The 23,526-nt window shown below is 42.3% G+C and overlaps 1 protein-coding gene across 1 annotated transcript; it reads right to left on the reverse strand.

Moving 5' to 3' along the window:
- Positions 1-63: 63 nt before the first annotated feature.
- On the reverse strand, positions 64-23,064 carry b4galt6 (UDP-Gal:betaGlcNAc beta 1,4- galactosyltransferase, polypeptide 6). The gene is made up of 9 exons (XM_041935331.1): positions 22,311-23,064; positions 16,833-16,949; positions 12,887-13,000; positions 12,614-12,738; positions 12,349-12,465; positions 11,928-12,115; positions 11,589-11,711; positions 9,579-9,680; positions 64-7,516 (listed from the first exon to the last, which is right to left on the reverse strand). Exons 1-9 carry the CDS (start codon positions 22,423-22,425, stop codon positions 7,369-7,371), a joined length of 1,149 nt encoding a protein of 382 aa, XP_041791265.1. The 5' UTR covers positions 22,426-23,064; the 3' UTR covers positions 64-7,368.
- Between the last annotated feature and the right edge of the window lie 462 nt (positions 23,065-23,526).

Raw genomic sequence — 23,526 nt, forward strand, 5'->3', positions numbered from 1 at the left:
TATTAAAAGATGTAACGCCATGTGAAACAGAAGCACAAGAAAAGAAATGAGACAAAAACCAGGTCTGTTTTCCAGGATATGGCAATGAAGTGTTTATTTTGTCTTTTGTTGACAAAGAAAAAAAAACTTGACAAAGTAACGGTTCAACACCAGACTCAAACTGTCTATACTGTCTGTTACCAGCCTGACAATGGAGCTAACTTCACCATGGAAAGAAAAGTTCATTGATGTCTGGGGGGGCTCTAGCACATGCTTCTGAGCCAGTGAGAGGCAGAATGAGACAGAACTGTAGGAACTGAGCATGTGCAGAGTGGGTGCTACATTAACATGTTCACAGGGCTGGCTCAGTGTTCTTCAACATGAACGCATGTGGAAACGAAGAGCTTGGTGATCAGATGATCGTGACATACAGGGGGCCAAAGAGCTACGGAGAAGAAATGTTACAGGACAGGGGGGGGAGGAGGATACCTGGCCAATCTGTTCCGTGTCAGTCCTCATTTTAGCTTTTAAAAAGCTCTCAGGTGTGGCCACACAAAATGTTTACAACACCAACACAGCCTTCTATTTAGTAACAGTGATGGATACTCATCCATAAACAAATCTGATGACAATAATTTTATTATTGTCATCAGATTTATTTAAACATATATTGAGGGTTTGACGAAAACAAAAACTTACTGGAAAGTTTCCAGGGCTTTCAGCCACATCTCATGTTTGGTTCAGTTTTGATGGAGATGGTTCAGGTCTTATTTAGAGCCACACTGATACTGGATGGTTAGAACGTGTCAGCGCTCTCTGGTGGACAAACAATAGAAAGACATCATTGTTTGTAAAGAAATCCAAACATTTTGGGATCGTATGGCTGGATTCAGATGAAGTTTGCTCTGATGTCATTAATTCTAAATGTGCAAGATATTTCACTCATGCTGGCTTAAGAGCTGCAATGGAAAGGTTGCTATACATGATCATTTGATAAAATGTGAAAGCTCCAGAACAGCTACTAATGGCTGTTGTGGTGCAATGTTCCTTCACATATATTCTTTAGCATTTCTGTAAGACAAGGTATTGTTATGAGTTGGCTGTGATATACAGCAATACCAATATATCTGCAATGTCCTAATATCAGCTCCTCTCTTTTTACTACTACTGATCTCATCATCTACTCTCTATGTTCTGCACATCTCCATCTGCAGACAGAGGCCAAAACATGTGGCTGAAAGCTCTGGAACATTTCCAGTGTGTACCTTGTGATAAGACTGTTTCTGTATAGTGATATCTTGTTTAAGAATTGCGACCCTGACATGTTTGGAGCGGAACATTTTGCAGTCGATAAATTAAATTGTCAGCACCCTCTGGTGGACAAATGACACAACAGCAACACTGCTTCTAACTGAGTTCAAACAGATCTTTGGCATTTCTGGATGCACATTGTTCTCTATCTAACAGCTTATACTGCCTATAATGATATACCTGTGATAAGTGGCCAGTATAGATTGATATATCAGTCAAGTCCTAATTAATAACACTTTTGAGAGTCAAAGAAAAATACATTGCCATACAGTGTCAGAAGGGTCTGGTGACCATGGAGAAATTAAGACCACAGTGTTGTTCTAAATGTCCACATACCCAGTCTGAGGAAGAACAATGAAAAACATCGGAGCCCAGATTATTCAGCATAGAGTTGAATGTGTTATAACCGACATCAATGCATCACATCAATATAATGTTCAGTAACTGCTCATCAATGGAAAGCTGCCTGCGGTGCTGTTCACAAAAGCAAAGCCTCTGTGTTCCTGCTCTGCTTCATCATGCACACTGAAACTGGAAGTTAATTACATTATTTTCTCCACATATGTATTTGTGGGCTAGGCCATGCAGATTGAAGGCTATAAAAGAGGTTTTAGGGTGCAGGTCTTGGTGGCTAGGCCGCACAGCTTCAGCAATTTGTGCTTGAAGTTGTTTTATGATAGGACATGTGTTTGCATTCAGTGTTTTGGAGGATACTGAAGTTTGGTTTCTATGAATTTCTCAGCAAACTTGAAACCTCAACCACAAGTGACATGCATAAAATGAGAAGACTGCCTTCGTATCCCTGTCTCAATGCATGTGGGCAAAGCTTTGGTTGAACACGACCCCACAGGCAGTCACACTGGATTATTGCACATGATGACGAGGCAGCCATCAACTCTGGAGTGGACAGACTGAGCTAAATATTTCAGAACTTTTTGGATTCTTATCATGAGCATATTTCACACCCAGTCTGACCTGACTGTATGATTAATATGGAGAGGACAAAACATTGACAATTCTGGAAAACAAAACCATTTTTAATCTCTTCAGCTCGAATGTAAAGTGAAAAAGAAAGCAAAAGAACTCAAGGCACAAATAAATACTGGTAAATGGAGTACAATTGTCTAATGGTGACCACATCACCTAAACAGTCTCAGATACTTTTAGATTTCAGATAAAGAGGGCTGGCTGGAGTCATCCCAGCTGATACCGGGACACCCCGACACCTATCAGAGCCAGGGATGAACACGAGCAATTTAGAAAAATGACGCAAAACAATTCATTTCCCAGGTTTAACACTTGGCATCTGGACCAGAGTTTTGGCTTTGGCCATGCAAACTAGACACTATGCAGAGCCATGAGAACAATGGAATACAGCCTGATGTAAGGCGCTACATGCTGACTGCCAGGTGGCATCAACTCCTAACACCTCTCAGCCATTCTGATACTACTCTCTAATTCAACAGAGAGAATATTCAAGCACAACAATGTGTGACTGAAACCTGTTAGATTCAGTCAGTTTGTGATCATCGACCCTTTGGCTGGTCGTCTCTGGCCTCAACCGTCTGAGGAGACACCTAAACTAGTTGTTCGCTGATGAATGTTTTAAATTCGGAAACATTTTCTGCAGTCAAACTGCTCTGTAAATACTGCTAAAAGACATGTGGGCTGCTGTAGAAGAGAATAAGAAAAGATAGAAATGCAATGTACAACCTCAACAGTAACTCCCATTTTTTCAAGAGCATTACTGAGTTTTGTTTGCTTTAAACTGAAGATATGTGGGAAAGAACAGGTGGTGACAGAGGTGGAGAACTGGGGAGGGGAGGTGGATTCATGGCAGGTGATGCTAATCGAACAAGCACTTCAACCAAACTGGAGAAACCAAGACAATGTGATGAAGCCTGTCCTCGAGTTCACTGTCAATGTTTTTGTGTCTCAAAACTGTCAGCAACACTTTTTCATTCAGGAGGTTTCATGGCATTAAGCCTTTCTGCTTTCAAAGCAGGGGCTGGGGGGTGTGACGGTGGACGTTTGAGAGCCACTGACGAGTCAGTCTCGTCCCTCAGGGGAGTGGCTTTAGATCTGAATACTGCTTCTCAGATATTTGATACTTCACTATCAACAGTAATTAATCATTAAGGCATTACTGCTGCATTAAACACTACAGCAACACATCAGGGGGCAGAGTGCATGTGTAATGTTGATTGTTGGGGGGGAATGGGGGGTCTGTAACTATATGGTACTGTATATGCACTGACCAGCTGATCACCAAGAGTCGTGAATATAATGCTGTGCAGTGAGCAGCCAGGCTACGTGAACTACTTCTCAACAACACTCCATATTACTGCTACAGTCCGATCACAGCCAGGAACCTAAAAACAGCAAAGATTTCTTCTCTTATGCAAAACTGTGGTACTAAGCTAAGAAAGGCATAGCAAAAGAGAATCATCTGCTAAACCAACACTGTTCAAAGCCTGGAGAAGGAAAGACCACGGAGAAAAGACGTGGGCCTCAGCACATGAGACTGACTGGTGACTCTGCTCCTCTCTTGCTTTGAATGTTAAAGCTTCGTGGCTGAACACAAGCCACACTGTGTTATAATGTGAAGTTCAGCCACATCTGCTTCTGAGGGGAAAGAAACTCTGTAAACATATACAGGCTGCTCCTATGACCACTGCTGCAAGGGCTTTTGGGCCTTTTTAAAGATGGCCTTTCCCAGAAGTCCTTGCAGTGTTTGTGTAGAAAATAAAGTAGAAACGTCACTCTGGCCATTTCATACCTGAACCCCATTTTCCTCCGCCCTGCGTATCCATCTATCATCAAGAAAACCTCATCAGCTGCTTTACTGAGTGTGTGCCTTTCCAAATATTACCAGCACACAAACACTTGCTGTGACTGATTTGTCATTAAAGTTAAAAACCAAAAATACCAGGGAAGCACCTCTATGAAACGAGGTACAATCGAACCGGAACACTTGCACGTGTCTTATCAGACAGTGAGCGCCACCAATTTGAAACCAGCTTTTATAAGCCTGCTTGCACTGACAGAGAAACACGCCGAGAAAAAGCACGACTGGGGACCCTGCACACTCTGTGACAGCAGCTTTCTTCCAGGTTCACTGCATGACTGTAGGTCTAACACAGAGTCACCATTAGTGTGCCTGCATCATGTTGAGGCACATCAGAATGCTGAGTCAGTCTAAGCCCTAAGACATAAACAGAAGACTAAATCCAGGCTGCAACTCCAGATTTTTGTTATAATAATAATCTGCTGATTATGTTTTTCATACATCGTTGTGTTGTCTAACCAACAGCCCAGAACCAAATCAGAAACACATATATTCACATTAGAGTATTTCTGTTTAGACAATGACTGAAGGTCCAGTGTGGAAGATGTGTCTATGAGCAGAATATGGTAGAAACACAATCCGTTCATTCATCATATCATCATGTGAAAATCAGACCTCTTCAGATCTACAGAGGGATCAGGTCCCTCTGACGCCATGTTTCTACAGGAAGCCAAAGGGGACAAACTAAACACTGGCTCTAGAGGGGGCCTCTGGGTTTTTCTGAGTTTCTCCTACATGTTTGGAAAAGGAGAAGTGAGGCAAGTTGGTTGCAATCAGCAACCTCACAGCTAGATGCCACTACAGCCGACACACTGGACCTTTAAACAGCTCATTATGAAAATAACTGCAGACAGACGTCCTTCTCTTTCGCCTCTAAAAAGAACAATGTAAATATGCAGAAACATGAAAAAAGCATCTCACCACATGGTCAATTTAGCACCTACTCTGGAGCCTTCTTCATCAGCAGAGATTTTGCCCAGTCGTGTTTGTGCAACTATCCATTCACATTTTCAGCACAAAAGGGCAAACGCCATCTGCCGATGAAGTTCAGGTGATGTGATCAAAAGCCCCAGAATATGCATTAAATGGATCTTGCAGTAAGGTGTTTCTCAACATTTTTACTACATTAAAAATGCCCCTTGTGACACAATAGATATATACAGTACACAGCTGATGAGATTGTACACATCTGACGGGTTAGACGGCGCGTTTCATGTCTTATCTCGGTCGGTTTGCAGATGGGTCTCAGCAGCATTTACATACAAACCATTTGGTTCGTAAGTTTTGAAACGTCTTTGGTCACCAAAGCTCCAAACGGGACACCACAGTCTGGACTGATGACCAAAGACCAACCTCACACAGTGTATCAGGGCCTCCAGAGACTCATCACGAAGCAACTGACAAGACCAAAAGTGAGCGGACAGGAAAATAAGGCCCAGGTGACAAACGGCCAGAGCTCTAATGTAACATCTCAGGACGTACAATCAAAGAAAATGTCCAAACATACAATTCATGGTCAAATTCAAAACCTAGAGATCTAGAGCAGAATCTTAACAGTGAACATCTGGTCAAAAATAATCTACACGTTTCTCTCCATCTTTAGTGCTCAAAGCTTTAAGTAATGAAACTTTTCACAGCGTGTGCCATTCAAGAACAGCAGTAGCCTCAGCCGCGGGCGCTGACACTAAGGTTCTCTCATTCTGGCCCTTCTGACTGCCTCACGAGCTTAGATAATGATAACACCACAGTCCAGACACACAGCATCCAGCCCAAATCCCCATGCTTCAGCACACGGTACAGTACAATGAAGGGCTTTATCACATGGTCCAGCACTAAATCATTAGAGTAAAAATCATAAAAAATAAAAATACATCTGTGACCAAAAATATACACTCACATGAGACCTGTACTAAAGCATGTTGTGTGGACACACTCCTCTGCTCCCTGTACAATGTGACGGAGGAGAGACTCAGTCTGTCTCCCTCCTTCTGAGGAGCAGCTCTACTCTTTGCACTCAGTGCACCTCAAAGAAAAAACAGCACAACAAAAGGCAAAGTTTAAAATATACACATCTCCAACTGATGAAATAATTTATGCTTGAAAAGAACAAAATCTGGTAAACAAAATAAATTAAGGCATGCAAAAGATGATGTCAAATCTTGAGATTTGGATACTGGTAAGTCTTTTTTTCTTTTCTTTTTTTTTAAAGCCAAACAGCATTGTTAGATCTTCCTGTTAGGAAGAAACCACTCACTCTTATTAAATCCTCAGAACGTAGGTAGCTGCCAAAATAAAATTCAAATCCACTGGAATATCACTGTAATATGCCCGAGCGTTTAAAGGCCCATATTTACATATTTGTGTTCTGTGTTCGAGCTTTAAGAAGCCGATATTTACATACATGTTCATGCGGATTCAGCAGCAGTGCAGCGAAACAAACAGCAAACACTTGAATGACACAGACAGGAGTGCTTCTTCAAACATCCCGAATCAGAGAAAATAAATATCACATATGAAAATAAAAAAAATGTACATCACGAACATTAATGGCGACCTCGCTCAGATCCCTCCTTTTCAAGGAATACTGTGGCCCAACAGAATGATATGTATAAAACAAATGATAGTAGAAAGTGAGACAAGATCTCGTCTGTTGGCTTGTAAGGTGACGGTGATACATCAGAAGTGAAGCAGTGCGGAGCCGAGCGGAGGGAGCTGTGGTTCTGCCACAGTAAGGCTTTGCAGTAAACATCAGAGCTGAGATGCTGCTGCTCCCTCCAACCTAAACCAGGACTCATGTCAACTTGTAGTAGATAAGCCGGCACGGACAAAAAGACATGCAGCAACTGACCCATATCTCTCTCTCTCACACACCCACGCGCGCACACGCACGCACACACACACACACACGCACGCGCGCACACACACACACACACACACACACACACACAGCACAGTTCGCTTTCAGAGACTTGCCACTGCCTCTTCATTTTTTCCTCTTTTTTTGTCGGTTTGGATTTTCTTTGATTTTTTTTTTTCCTCACGATAATTTCTTGGCAGCATTACACGGTGCGCCTCTCCACCCCTCGCGGCCTGTGCCCCCCTCCTCTCCTCCGGCGCACCGCCGCTCTGCCTCTGAACGGCTGAGCGGGGCGCTGGGAGGCCAGGCCGGAGGGGAGCTGGGCGAGCTGGGGGTGTGGACCAGGGGTTGGGCGGCGGTTGGTGGGGGCAGTTCAGTAGTCTGCGATAGGAGCGAGCTCAGGGTACATGTCCACCGTGATGTTCTTGTAGAGGCTGCTGAGGGAGATGAGGGGGCTGTAATGGAGGTTGTTGAGGCCGTCCAAGTGTTGCCGCTCTTTGGAATACCTCAGCAGTTTATACCTGCAAACACACAGGGACACAGTTCTCAGTACTTCACACCCCCTCTGCCCTGCCTCTCCACAGGACATACACCTGTGGCTGCCTCAAAGCTCCAGATACATTTCTGTACCCACAGCACAGCAGGACGAGCCAAAATCTGTGCACACCTGTACACCTGCACAGGCACACCTGTATTCATATCTGTCCAAAAAAAGCCTCTATAACACATGTTATCACTCTACTAAATATTTATTTTATTTACTAATGCCAAATGCAACAACAACACAAAAACACTGTACTACTCATGAAATATTCAGTAACAAAATAAGTCGAGAATTAATTTAAAAATTAAAATTAATTAAAATTAAAATGAGACCAAAGCAGCAACACATGCAACAAAACAAAATTAAAAAGGAGCCAATTGGTTCATTGGTTGCTACTAAAATGTAAATCTTTAAAAACAGCTCACAAATATATAGTTTCATTTTTAAAAAGCCTCAGTAATTCACTTAAACAGCTGGCTACAGTAGATTTTGTCAAACTTTACTCAAACATCAGGCTTCAGATAGGAAAAAATGTAGTGTTGGTTTGGGTTATCTCATTGATCTCGTGACAAAAGGATTCATTTTAAAAAATGGGTAATACCAGCACAGCACTGGGACACTCTGACACATCTCCAATGTCTGGGAAACAAGGGGAAAATCCCAAGTCTCTTAAATTGCATCCACGTTTCCCTCACTTGCGTTTTAGTCCCTTAGTCTGATCACAGCTGGATCAGCTGTCAGTCGGCTTTAACAGCTGTAGACTCTGCACATGTGCTCTGTGCTCATACTAATGAAGGCAGCAGCAGTGTTTCCTCTCTGTGGTCTGTTACCTGTTTAACAAACACCTGTACATGAACAACAACCTGCATTCTGTGGTTATACTGTGTCCTGCTCAGAGGCACAGGAACCATTTCTACTGGCAGAATGTGTTTTTATTATTCATCCATTATTTGCATCTGGATTTATTGATATTCTGAGTGTATGATTCAATCACTCAGAATATGATTATGGTGTCTTTTGAACACTGGAAATAATTTATTAGGATAAATGTTTCATGGTAAATTGAAATTATTTAACGATATCAAACACAAGGCTCAGGAATTATCAGCCTCACATGTGACTGAATGACAGACTCTCCTACTCTCTCTGACTTTAACTGTATCCATAATAAAAGGTAATGAGGGAAATAAAAATGGAATCGGGTATCTGTCTTCACTTTGGTATGAATATCAGTGATGTGATGTATCAGATCAGTCCAATCAGCTGCAACGTCGAATCAATAAGGGGATGTTTCAGCCAGTCAAAGACCTCTCTGAAGGCTCTTGTATAGTCTCGCTGATGGCTACTCAGAGATTATTCCTTGCTCCTCGGAGCAGATATAAGAGTTTTGAGACATTTTTTAAGATAGCAGACCAGAGCGACCTCTGGTTCAAGCAAGACTCAGGATGTACCCAGAGCCTTTCATGGCACTGGTGATAAAATAGTGTTCAGATGATAACATCAGAGGCAATTCACTCTGTTTTGTCACAGAATGTCAGGTTGCAAAGGACAATTTCAGAAATGCGTACAAAATAAATACATACATAAAAAATGTCTAAATACTCCTTAAAGCTCCTCTGTGGAGTTTTCTGGTAAACAAATAAAACACAATTCAGCATTAAGTGTTTCTTTCCAAAACAGATGTCCAGATACAAGTACAGGTACCATGAGTATTACTCGTACTTGTAATCGTAAAACTTCTTAACTACTTTACGGCAACATGGTGTTAACTGGTCAGTTGAGCAGGAAGACCGGAGAGGAGCAATGTCAGCAGTTTGGAGGTATTTTAAGATAAGCAATATGACAAAAATAGAGCAGACTGTAAACTATGCTCCACTAAATGTTCAAGGGGAGCCGTGACGAGCAGCGCCTTCAACAAGCAATTTGATGAAACATCTGAAGAATCAACACAATGCAGAGTTCGAGGAGTTTGCTAATGCTAGCAGCAGGAAACAGCAACAAGCAACTTTGCAGCAAGTTAAGATCAAAAGCTGTCTTACCTCCCGAGGAACTGCACCTCTCCTCTGTGGTGGTGAGGAATTGACTTGTACTTGCCGATCTCGCCCTCTGGTCGCGTGACATTCAGGCCGGCATAGTGAACCCTGAGGAGAAACCAGTTTGCATTACTATTTAAACCAATATGAACATACAGCCAACCTCGACCCGTTTGTTCCTGTGCTTCAGCTGACCTGAAACTTAATAGTTTCACAACAACAAATGCATTCATAGTAGTATGATGGTATTGGTTGTGTTTCAGATGTGCTACTGTTCCTGCCATCTCAGCTAGTAGGAACTAGTAGGAAGAAGCTGCCAAATTTTAATATATCTGTCAAACTAGCTAAACAGATTGGCTACATACAGACAGCTTTCATTTCAGCTTGTTCATAACAATTGTGAACAAGTTAGACTAATGAGCGTACCGTGGTTGTAACGTACTTGCAGTGGATGGGAGACTGTTGTCAACTCAAGTGAAAAGTTAGCTTTCATGTCACCTGGTTCACTGCGTCCACTGAAGTCATTACCTGCCAAATTCTGCCTCTGCTAGTACTTGGTGGTTGGTGGTTGGTTAGCTTGGCTTAGACACGAGGAGTGAGACTGGTTAGCGTCAGGGTGAAAATATCAAGGTAAGCCAGTCAGAGGCAGAGTAAGGCAGGTCGTACCTTGGCCGTGCATATGATGACCTATTTTGAGGTAAAAACCACAACCTACGCTCAAAGTTGTCTGCACTCTTGGGGGAGAATGTGAAATCAGTTGTATCACATGAGTTGTACTTAGCACCTTTCCCAGCACAGGAAGTCACTTCATGACAGTGACCTTTGAGCCCTCCGGCGGCACCGCACTAAAAACTGAAATGATCATATTAACCAGGGGTTCTTGAACTTATTACTCAAAGGTCTGCATCTGACTTTAATTCAGGGGTCAGAGGTCCAGAACGATTAACATTTATTCAGTGAAGTAACATCACATCTCTGTGACTGGGCCAACATGAAACGAGGCAGACCAGGTTTAGACTGTTAGTCCATTCTGACTCAGATATATTCAGACTGCTACGTTTACACTAGATGTAGAAACTGTGTCAGAGAGAAAATGAGACACATTCTGTATGTGTGATTTCAGAGCTGATGGAAATCACAGATACAGATTAATGATCGCGACGTGACGTTAATGTGCAAACGCTGCACACAGACAACACTCTGTCCAACAGTTAACGTCACCATGACAACAATGTCAACAATCCCAACCCTGAAACTGTATACACAGTACGACAGTATGTACAACCCTAATTCCATAAAAGTTAGGATGCTGTGTTTAACAACAACGGATTTAGAAAGTCTTGCTGAGCCCATGTCATCATACTGACATTCTGTGAGTTACTGAATTTATCTATGAGACTAAAAAAAGCAAAGACAGCTTGTGAAATCGTTTGCATGGATCTCCCAGCTGAAACTACAACAGCTTGAGGTAAAAAGTGATGTTATGAGAGAGGACAGGCCGCAGCTAACACGCTAAGTTCAGTAGAACTCTGCAAAACAATACATGGATGTCTTTGACAAAACGTCATAACTGCTACACCTTCATGCTCTGTGGACAACGTTAGTTCATTTTTTGAATGCTTTGAACTAAAATTCTGGCCATATCTTACACATTGTACCTGTAAGGCTTCACACAACTTTTTTCACGCATGCAGCAGTGCTCCCTAGAACCTGCAAACACACTGATGTGGAAAATTTTCTGAAACCTTCCAAAAGCTCAGCTACACTATGGTGTTAATGATGCTTGAGCTCATCGTCTTGGCTGCCACAATCTTTCTTTTTGTGTGTTAGAGCATGCTTCAAGCCCATCTTCAGTTATTTGTTTGTCATCAAGTGTGGACACAAAGCTGCTGCTGCCTGCACCGGTTCATGAGGTGGAAGCCCTCCCTTTCTCCATGGCTTCCCAAGCAAAAACACAACCAAAAGAGGGGTCCTGAATACTTGAATCCACCGTATACCCCCCTTCAGTAGACCTACCTGTTCCACAAGTCGTCATCCTCTCCTCCCCAGCCCCAGAAAGCATTGGGAAAGCCATTAATCTTGCGAAACTGTTCCACAGTCAGTCCACTCACACCACCAAAGAACTCGCTGTATGGAAGACTGCAAACAACAACAGACAGTTAAACATAAACCTGCGTGATCTGCATTGTTCACTGCATTCACATCTACTCTCAGGTCAACTTGTGATAGCCAAAGAAGTGCTGCGGGACAAAACAGCTGTACTTGTTTCAGTATTACATCTGGAATTAATTTTGCTTTAAGCATTTCCATTTGATATCTTCTCAAGGAATCCACACATTTGGACGGCACACTCACATGTACATGTATTTGTCCAGCTTGGCAGCAAAGTGGCGTGGCATCTGACCACAGCCGTAGTAGTTTCGGTCGTTCTCTGGGATGTGGTCAACATCATGGAAGATCAAGCAGTCCCAGTCCAAGTCCTTCATGGCCTCCAGGAATCCCACGTTAAACAGCATGGCTCTGTTGAAGGGCTGGCTCCCACTCTGAACACACGTACACACACACACACACACGTGTACACACACACACACACACACACACACACACACACACACACACACACACACACACACACACACACACACACACACACACACACACACACACACACACACAAATTCAATGACACTGCTGCTATTTTTTTCACAGTGCACAGGGCATGAATTTTACTCAGCTGATTGTTACAAAATGGACAAAATACACCAACAGACTGTACCTGTTCGATGACATAAAAGGCAAACTGCAGCCGTTGTCTCTGCAGGATGGGGATGAGGTGTTGGAAGAGGATGGGGAGATGTTCATGGCGGTTTCTAAATGGAATCAGGATGGCCACCTAAAACACAAATATTAGAGTAATAAATCAACCCATACCTAGTAAATCCATTTGTTTGTTTCTTTTTTTTCTCAGAAGAATCCATTCTGCATGAATGACATATTTATAGGATACTTAATCACTAGACTGGTAAAATACATTAACCCACCTTCCAGCGAGGTCTGCAGTCCTTTGGTTTCCAATGGCCTCCAAACTCAATGCCAAAAAACTTGGTGAACTTAAGCTCTATCTCCTCCATGGGGATTTCTGTCATGTTCACTTCCATAAGGCCCTCTGTGGGGAGTTTGTTTTCAGGCGGAGGTTATTCAATGACACATCAGCATGACAAAACAACAATAAAACAAATAATAATCTCTTAATCTCTGAGGTCACCGACCTCCTGAAACAACATTTTCCTGGTGCTAGGTACGAGTCTACTCACTCATAGAAGGTAATCGCTCTGGGCAGGGGAGGTTCTGGGCGTAGGTGAAGTTCTCAGGGAGGTACGTGGTTGGCTGGACCAGGTACTCACTGGAGTTACTGCCATCAGGATAGTCTGCAGCAAAAACAACCAACATCAGGCAAAACATTGGAATACTCCAAACCACATCATCCAGACCGAATGAAATCAGACTCAACAGCTTATTGGTTACGTGGTTGACGATGTCATGTACGGAACGCTGCAGACCTTTTCCCCGCAGGACACTAATGTGCTGTTCCAGTGAGGGTTACAATGTACTCGTACTCCTTTCAGAGGCTTTGTAATTCAGCCTTGAACCACAGTGTCTTTTTGGAGACTTTGTAAAATAGATCCATGATGATAAATCCATCACTGGCTGTTTTTTGGGATCATTTATCCATTTTCCATGTTGAAATCAGTTACTGTTGTTGTTGATAGCATGGTTGATTACCATCCAGTGGCAATCACGTTCTTACTGATGTATATTTGTTTCTACATTGATGTTAAGCTGTAGAAGTACAGTTAAGCTGAATGGCTGTTCTGAGAAACAAAAACAACATGTGTTACTCAGTTGTCCTGAATGTAGTTCCACTACACTCTCATTCATGGCTCTTATTATGGTCCACTTGGGAGCAGCTGAGTCACATTATCTAGTCGTACACTTTGGTATTACTGGTCAACCCTACTTCAAACTTATAATGTCTGTGATTTTGGTTATTCCATCATGATATGGCATAAATGTTCTGTGGCTGCTCTTGAATTCATGTCATTTTGTGCTGGTGCTACAGCTCCATCAACCTGGCCCTCACATTTTGCGTCCCCATGATGCCTTTGTGCTGCCATGGCACCTTCGGACGCTCTGTTGGCCACTTAGTGCAGGCGCAGTGTGACAAATAGCCACTGACCTGACCTGACTCATGGCTCTGCTTCAACTGTGTGAGAGCCTGATGACAGCCCACCAAAATTTCTGCCACGTCGGCTGGGAGCAGTTGATTGGGCTATAATTGAGAGGGGTCTAGATCAGGCATGTTCAAACTATTCCATAAAGGGCCGTGTGGCTGCAGGTTTTCGCTCCAACCAAGGAGGAGCACGCCAGGCCAACCAAATAGTTTAGGAATAGTTTGGACATCTGGTCTAGATGCAGTCTCGCAGACTGCACGACACAATACATCCCCCTGAGATCTTTCCCTAAGCCTAACCAAGCAGATTTGCTGCCAAAATCTAACCTTTCGAGGGTGTATCATAGCAGTAGTAGGCGTGTCCTGGGGTTAATACGTGTAAGCAGATACATCTACTTGCTGTGACTGGTCCAAGCTCCCCCCATACACCGCAGGGCAAACAACACCTGACAAAACTGAAATCTGGCTGTAAAATGAGTGTGTTGTTTTTTTCAGTTAGGAATGTACAGTCACTTTATCACACTACCTATTGATCCTGGTCCCATTTTTAGACCATTTATTGGAACAAGTTCAGGATATTTGGTCCTGAGACTGCTGCAGGTTTTTGTTCCAACCAAGGAGGAGCACACCAGGCTGGAATCAATTAATCAGCTGATCTCAGTCTTCAGCTGATAACTCAGTGATCCCCTCCTCCTTGGTTGGAATGAAAACCTGCAGCCACACGGCCCTTTATGGAATCAGTTTGACATATGTGCTCTAGACCCACAAAAATCATCAAATCCACCCCCCTGTCAGAAAACAGCTGTCAGCAGTGAAGCCAGTGTGGCCAGATCATGTAACTAAGAGTAGCAGAAATACTACTATCAAGCGACGACGACGACTACTACTACTACTACTACTACTACTACTACTACTACTACTACTACTACTACTACTACTACTACTACTACTACTACTATTAGTTTACTACTACTACTATCAGTTTTACCATGTTTGGAGTGAATCTACGTCTTCCATTCTTCCACATCCTCTGTCCTGACACTCTTCTCTGCTAAAGAACCTCTAAGCTTGGCTACACTAAAAGTTCAGACAGCTTTGTTTTCAGGGGTTGCACGCACATTTTGAATTAGAGAAGGGTCGGGCTGCAACTCACAATTATTTTCATAAGCAGTTACTCCAACGATTATTGCCAAAGCAACAGTCCGAAACCCAAAGACTCATCATAAATGATGAAGAAAGGCAGCAAAATCTCTAAAATTAAAGGTTGAAATCCGAGCGTCTCTCTCTTTGTTTTGATGGGCCGCTAGCTGTGCATGCCTGGTAGTGCATGTGAGTCCCTCCCTGTGAAAGTTTTGGTCTGCCCTGTGTTTATAAAGGGACAAAGAGAGTGACCTCCCACAAGTGAGACGGTAGAGCTGTTTGACTTGATCATCTGAAGGCGACCTTCCAGAATAAAGCCAATTTTCATAGCCTGTGTCTGAGGGATGGTTTCCTAACAAGGTAACAAGTATACTACATGGATTTAGGTCACTCTGCAGATCGAAGAAATAGATCCTTACCAAGCTGAACATGTCCTAATTCAGGCTGAACAACATGCAAAAAAAGAAAAAAAAAAAGAAAGGAAGAAAACGTCTAGATTATTTTGACAGATAGTGTGAGATGAGTCACAATGTCAGTGGGAATGGTAAAGATTGCATTTCATTTTTACTGAAATGTGAACAACAATGTGAACATGTCAACAATGTGAATTTTGCTGGTGTCTGCACCAAACAAGTGTGGACCTGTACATCTGGAGAATATGGTTTGTAGGCCGGGGCGTCTCTGAAGCACGAAAAAGCTGCATTTATCACAGCAAGTTAAAACAGGTATGTGACACATCTGACCTTTATCAAAAAACTGAAGCTCCTGCAGTTATGATATAGGGCTTGGCTATATTGCACTAATATTACTAAAGCAATTCTATACTGTAAAAATCCATGTTCCAACCAACAACATATTATACATCCTTGTCACTTGACTTATTCTGTTGAATAACATGTGCTCAGAGGCCAGCGGCCTTTTACAAATGAAGTGATAAGGAGTTGAAGGCGACTTGCCAAGTTGGCTCTGAGTGGTGGCTGAAGGAGAAGGCATATTTCACTCAGGTGGATACAGACACCATGATCATGGTGCCTTTCGTGCTGCATGCTTAATGAAATCATGATTGGAAAAAAAAATCAGCATGGCACAAATTTCTATAAATGCAACCTACAAGTAGCTGGCGGGTTAGTTTAGCTTTTTAGATGTCTGCACAGCAGCTAACAACAGGAGCTTTAGCCTAGCTAGCTCCAGAGTGCAAAAAAGGAGCATTTTGCTTCAGGCACACTTACACAACGGCTCTGGTGTTTGGTGGTTTCTGGCTGCAATAACTAAAAGGGTCACTTTCAGTCACATGACTGGCCAGTCAAAGTTTTACGGGGGGGTTCTCTTGTAATGTGCTTTAACATTCAGAGCAAGAGAGCTTTTCATGTCGAGTCCAGCCGTACTGGTTCATGAAGTTTTACTGCCACCAACTGGAAAGGGGGGCGCACAATGACAGACTTTTTGCAGAATGTAGAGAAAAAAGTCTGTTAAAATAATCATCCGATGATCGCGATCACTGAAAGCTATTTCCAGTGTGTCTATTAATTAATGACACATTAATAAAGCTGCTTTTAATTATGATTTGTTTTTGATAATCATTGAGTTATTGAAGAATGTGATAAATGCTTTTTTCCAAACAATGTTCAACCTTACAGATCAAATTGTGCTCAATTTTGACTGTTTTCTGAGTGTTTTCTTAGTTTTACATGAGTCAGCTAGTATAAATTTAAACTTCTGTTTCAACGTCAGTGAAATGAGTCGTTAGGAAAACTGATCTAGACATCCACGTACTATAACTGGCAGTTTCCTTTAACTTCATATAACATCTGTAGAATGTTTGTATTTAGCCGAGGAAGACTGTGAGGTAATTACCCGTACAGTAAAAAGTGCACGTGTGTATCACTCACCCGTCCCGTTGAGTGTACTGTTCTTGTTGGTGTACAATCGGATCATCTGGCCAATGGTCCTCACATTGTCCCTCAACATGATGCCCTGAGCCTGCACCATGAAGAAGTATGTGTTGGCTGACAGAAAGACAGGAGAAACATTGTTCAATTTACTTGAATTATTGCAGTACATCTGTTCAATTGCATTTGCTCCACGAAGCGATAGCAACTGACATGCCCCCAAACACTGTACAACACAAAATAAATTTCAGTCACAACAGCAGATGTTATCCTCAAGCTGCAGCTAGAAACACTGGAAACAGTGAATGAGTGAACAATTTATTACAACTACAGCAGAAACACAACAGAAGTGGACACTAGAACAGTCAACACTACAGAGAAATGAACATTTACTGCTACAGACAGGTGAGTTTCAAGTTTGAAATACTGGCAGGACAGTAAAACTGTAGGTTCTCAGCTGTTAATGACTCAGAGGAGGGAAACATAACATCACTGCGCAGCTACAGAATCTGTTTCCCATGGTTTTTTTTTTGCTTACCTATTTTGTGAAATGAATAACTAAACTGACTCAGTGAATTATGATCAGCATCCACAGTTAAAATATAGGTTTTCTATAATCTGTTTACATTTTATATATATTACAGATATAGATATTTTAATAGTCCTGTAGTAACCACTATGTTCAGTTTACAAGACCTCTATTTTACATTTAATTTACATTCTTTCAGAACTTATCTAGTGAATGGGAGCAATGCAGTGGAACAGGAATAGGTAGCACTGCTTGAGTTATCTGTCTGTTAAAGTGATGTCTTTCTGTCATTCAGAAAGCGCTGTTTGTTTTGGCTTTGTGACAGGAGACTTAGGAAAGAGCCACATGATCCACTGACTCTGATTCTGACTTTACTTTCAAACTATTCTATGACTGAAGAATTAGCTGAGGGCCATCATGGGCTCGAGGAACACTTAGCCCTTCTTCTCACTGGTGGTAATGAATCTGCAAAAATGCATTTTCTCATTGTTTCATCATTCATTAGTTAATGAAATCTGCTGCCTGTTTGAAGCATAGAAAGACAAGGTGTTGAGTTCAGCTTTTTGCTGACACTCTTTTGCCCCGTGCTGTGTTTTTTTAATTTCCTCATTTAGAGCGTTTTGTTATTAAGCCGATTTTATTTTCTTTGACCAAATGAGGTGATAGTTCTGCTCTTTGTGGTCTTAGTAAGACAGATGCTTCCTCTCTGCTGTTTTACTTTACTTTGTGTGGTGTGTACATTAATCTGACTGATGGCATTTAGTTCATACAGGTTGTGTTGAAAATGCTAGAGATTTACATTTTAGGTCCAGCCTAGTAACTTTGAGTTAAATGAATCAGGATGCTTATTCAGACATGAGAGTGACGTGTTCAGGAACTGAAGCAAACATGCTACAGGTACAAAACAATACCTAGGATCTTGTCAACAGGACACAGTTGTTATGACAGGACAATTAAACATGCTTGGGTGGGGGTGGGGGGGTGACTCAGACCAACTGTAAACAAGGTTCATGTTTTCAAGGCTGCTAGCAGACATGTCCTGTTCCCCGACCAGCCTCAGCAAAGAGGCAAGAGGCAACAAAATGAAACTTCTGACAGTTCTGAAAAAAAATGTTTCTTCATACGAGTGTTAGTTAGGTTCTCCAAACTCTCTTAACTTCCATTTCTCTTTATTTCTTTCATAAAACCGTTACCCAGGAGTAAAAAAAAAAATACCTAGCTGTCAGAAATGAGCAGACAGAAACATAGTAAATGCATCAGGGTCAGAGGCTGCCGTCCTGCATGAGGCCCAAATAAAGCAGAGAGCACAAAGCTTTGGTCAGCTCAGGATATCTGTCCGGAGGTTGAGAAGGATTACATTTGGATATACACGACTAATAAATTGAAAATATTTCCATGTCATTTGGGGGACCGTGGTAGTTACACACGTAATCACATTAATTTCTAATTTATTAAATGTGATGTTATGATACTGTAAGCGTTCTGGAAAAATCAATAGAGAAACTTGAGAAGTTGTTTATGGCTAACACAAAAATATATATAACGCAACCCTAGTGTCAGTCATCCTATTGGCCAGTCCACCACTTTGAGTATGCGTGTGAATGTGTAATCAGACAGTGTTTGTGGATGATAAGAGTCCCATCACAGAGCAGCCAGGCAGCCGTGGTTGGTGATTAGGGGACAGGTTTGAGACGGCAGACAGGTCAAAGCAGGCTGGACAGTAGATGATGCTGCTCCATTCTGACAAGGACCAAAACTATACTAAAAACTAAATATGTGCTGCTGTCTCTGAAACCAGTGTAATACTGTCAGCATCAGTTCAGGATCAAAGAACGAAGTTCTTCATCTGCTGCCACACTTATCAACACGTACTCCAGTTCCCAACTGCACAAGTGCTGGAAAAGTCTAATTTGTTATAGGAAAGGCAAAACAAGCAAAGCATGAAATGACGCCAATGAAATCGTCAGCTGGATGTTGAATTGAGCCTGAAACACTCTGTACAGTAGTCCACTGTACAGAAAACCCAGGAATAAATGAAGAAAATATGTCAGCAACACACAGTAAGATACAACACGCTTCGACAAGCTAACACTAATTGAGTAGGAGACCCCCACCCACAGATACATTCACACCACCTGCTGATTCACACACAGCTCAGGGAAAAGGATTTGAAAAATGACTGGCACATTCTACCTGCACCATAACTAGCCATCGTCATGAACTGTCTGCAGTGTAGAGCTGGGCAGCAAAAAGAACAACACAGTCTTAGTAAGGTGTTGCACAAGCCTCCAGAACAGCTTCAGCAACACATTTGTCTGAGGGAGAAAAACGCTGGAAAAAATCGGATACCTGACTTCTGGACGCTGTGTTTTTCTGACTTAAAAGATATGGCTTGTGGCCTCGAAGGCAGGAGCCACAGATAATATGTCAAACCATTAAAAACCGTACTGTGACGGTACATGTGCACAAGTTCACACACAAAATAAGGGATAACTGTGCCTTTGTGAGCTCTTTGCTTCAGCCATCTTGATTAGTTTTCCAAATATCTGCAATTCACAGTGACTACAAATGTATCAGGCCAAATCTTAACTTTTGAAAGGGATCATCTATTCCCTTGGTCAACTCCCACTAAAACAGTGCAGCTAACCAATGGATGTTGATAGAGAGTTGAGGCGACAAAATCTAGATCTGTTAAATTAGTACAAAATGCACTTTATCTTTATGGATTATACTGATGCTGAATTTACAAGAAGTCTGTCAACACATGACACCTTTTATCTTGAATTTCTAAAATAATGTGTTTTTGATGCGTAAGGAATTGTTAATATATCGTATATCTTAAAGGGACTTTGCTGTAAGATTTTCCCTGGAGAGCACAGGGAGCTTCAGTTTAGTTCAAATACTGGACATTTATTTTTTAACGTTCTAGCACAACCACAGAAACACCACTATAAAGTGCTAAAATATGATGGCTGCCGTTAGTTATTGATTTGATTGATGGTTTGCACTCTCATAGCTTGAGTTAGCATTGATTTCTGACAGTGGCTGATCAGGCTAATTATCAGCTAATTGTGCTGAGTTTCTAACAGCAGTATGCAGTAAATGGTTGCCCTCTGTGTGTGCTTTTTAAACTGCTGTCCGACAAACGATGTGCTTAATGGTGTAAATGACTCCTGATGAAACTTGAAAGCTCAGCATTCTTCTCTTTTATAAAATTAACAACTATTTACCCATATTTCTCTGTATTATATGACCTTCCCTTTCTGTAAGCTGCTGTGTGTCTGCAGTGCATCCAGTGACTAGAAGAGGCTAGTAGTTTCGCCTTGAGAAGATTCTCACCAGTGTGTTTAATGTTAAACATGTAAAAAAGTGATATGAATACAATCCGTTAACCTTTACTTCATAATTCCTCTTCACAATGTAATTATCACTTTTTATTACACATTGGTTTTTGAGTCGGTGCCCTACTTTTTGGTGCAATGCAATTGACAAAGGCTAAAGTGACCTTGAACTAAAAATGACCTAATTCCAGGCCTGATGTATATCACCTGTGATCATGGGTTTGAAACCTTTTCCCATAATGCACCAGCTGCCTCAAAAACTGGTACTCTTACACGTCATTACATTATAGTAAGTAGGCTGCATATAGTGCTCTTCTAGTCTTACTGACCACTCAGAGTATTAACAACACAAACCAGCCTTCAACCATTCACCCACACATCCATGCAAGGTGCCACCTGCTGATCGGGAGCGATGACCATTGACGTGCACAGTCACACACCGATGGCACAGCTATCAGGAGCAAGGTTAGATGTGTTTTTCTGCTTCCACTGTTGGTAGTAAACACTGCTACAATACTGGATAAATCCCCTTCATATATGGAGGACTAAAACATTTGACCACCTTATATTCACTTCATATAAGGCAGTTAAGTACAACAAAACAAGTAAAAACACAATACGGCACACCAACTAACCCAGAAGAAGCCTAGAACACAAAAGCACCTCGACTTGATCATCCTATCTCTTTTCAGCTACAATCACGCTGCCAGACGTCGGGACATCAAAAATCTGAAGTGAATTTTCCCAGAAGTGCCTCTCCTCCCAAGCATGACTATCACCGATTGCCAGTAAAAGCCTGCACTGAGCAAGAATTCCTGTTCACACACAACCACTTCCCGCCAGCATGGAGTACCACAGAAACGACTCTGTAAAACATTGACCCAACGAAAGCCAAAGAGGTTGTAAACATTCAGGAATGGGGTCTAGTCAACTATCATATCATCTGTGTCACATTATGGAGCATGCTTCCATAAATCTAGTGTATATTGTAGACATGATAAGACACACTGAGACAATTAGACCACAGCTCACTATCTAATAATTAGCATAATATCATTCTAGTCACTTTTTCACCAACAAGACACAACTCTGGGGTACACAATGACCAATTTTAACAGGAAAGCAGAAAAAGTGGACACGTTTAGAAATGATGAATACTGACACATTTTGGCCCACTGACCAGCACAGGACTATGTCATGGACTATGCCATGGACTGGCTCAACTGTCCATGACTGTCTGTGTTGCTGACTGTGTGGATACCCTGAAATTAACCTCAGCAGTGATAGTTCATTCATTCACCAGTCTGCTGCACGAAGCCACAGCGCATATCATCCATAAATCCAACACAAACTGACAACATTTCTGTAATATTTCAATCCGCTTGCTGCAGTGAGACGCATTTTGCTCTTCAACATCGCAGGGTTGGATGGACATCATGCTTGGGGTGGACCTTTTAGCTATGGGCTAGTTCGCCTGCTAGCTAACTGTTTTAGCATTAGGAAGGACTGTGACAGCAGCCGGATCTTGTTGCTGCAGAAGATAATCCAGACATAAGCACATTAACTGTTACCTTGAAAGGCGTTTAGGGTAAATCTCTGTTAACTAACCTATTCCAGGAGCCACATAAATGAAGTAGAGACAGGTGGTGGACATGGAGAAGAAGAATATGAAGGCCAGAAACGATCGGTTGGACATTCGCAGCAGCCGCCTCCAGTTCACCATTTTGGCTTAGGCCCGCTTCTCTTTCGCCGATATGAATCCCATAAAATACTTTTTGGAGTTAAAAGGTCCTCGAATTGATAGACAGCAGTGTCAATGGTGAGGTCATGGAAAAACCTGCACCGTCAAAGCCCAGAGGTGCAGCGCGGAAAAGGCTAGCGCTAACGTTAGCGGTGCTAGCTGGCCTGCTTTCCCCTGCCAAGAAATTTCCAGATGGAAAAAGCAGGCCTGGAACGTTAATATCAGGCAACTGGGAGCCTCATGGAGGACCACCGGTCGGGCATACTGAAACCTTTACACCACGGGCCAAGCGCTCAGTAATAATGCTAGTTAAGGATACTCGTGGTAGCCTTCCATGGTTGCGGTGTCGCCAGCGAGACTTTTATCGCTAGCACTGATGGTTGGTCATTGAAGGGGGCAGGACCGCTCTGTCTTCTCCCACACAGTCTACTCTCAGCCGGCGCGATGTTTCCAAAACAGTCGGTGCACTACTTCGTCAAACCGCGCGCACAGGAGTCCAGTCATGCCCCCGGGTGTCTCCGCACAGTTTTCGCACGATTGTGGCATTCAACACACACATAGGTGCAGGATGATATGTGAGAAATACACTCAGTAGCGATATCAGGTCTGCCTCCTTTTCATTTTCTGCTGGCACTGCAGAGACCGTTTCCGGTGGGTGTAACGCTACCCCTCCCCCGCGTCGCCATGGAAACCTGTGCGCGCGCGGTGCGGCGGCGTGTCTTTCAGTAGCGCCTTTTTTTTATTTCGCAAGCAATGAAAGACAGAAGAGGTAAAGTTTAAGTCAAAAGATCAAATGTAAATTTGAAATAATTTGCTGCTAAAACTTAAAAATGGACAAGTCAAACTGAATTAAACACAAGAATTTAAAAGAAATACTAATACTACTACTACTAATAATAATAATAATAATAATAATGATAGAAATCAGAACCTTTTCTTTGTCTCTCTGTTGATGCAGCATAAAGCCTCAAACACTCAGTAGACTGACAGTGTAGTCTGGACAGACAACAGGTTCCTGCAAGGCCAGTGGGCAGGGCAGCCTTAAGCCACTCATCAGTGATTGGGCACACACCTGACTTAAAT

Source organism: Chelmon rostratus, chromosome 4 (genome assembly GCF_017976325.1).
Source record: "Chelmon rostratus isolate fCheRos1 chromosome 4, fCheRos1.pri, whole genome shotgun sequence".
NCBI lineage: Eukaryota > Metazoa > Chordata > Actinopteri > Chaetodontiformes > Chaetodontidae > Chelmon > Chelmon rostratus.

Coding starts and splice junctions, on each gene's coding strand:
- b4galt6 (XM_041935331.1), bottom strand. CDS start 22,425: ATGGTGAACTGGAGGCGGCTGCTGCGAATGTCCAACCGATCGTTTCTG. Junction 12,739..12,886: donor AGAGCGATTACCTTCTATGA/GTGAGTAGACTC, acceptor AACTCCCCACAG/AGGGCCTTATGGAAGTGAAC. Junction 11,712..11,927: donor CTGGACAAATACATGTACAT/GTGAGTGTGCCG, acceptor TGTTGTTTGCAG/TCTTCCATACAGCGAGTTCT.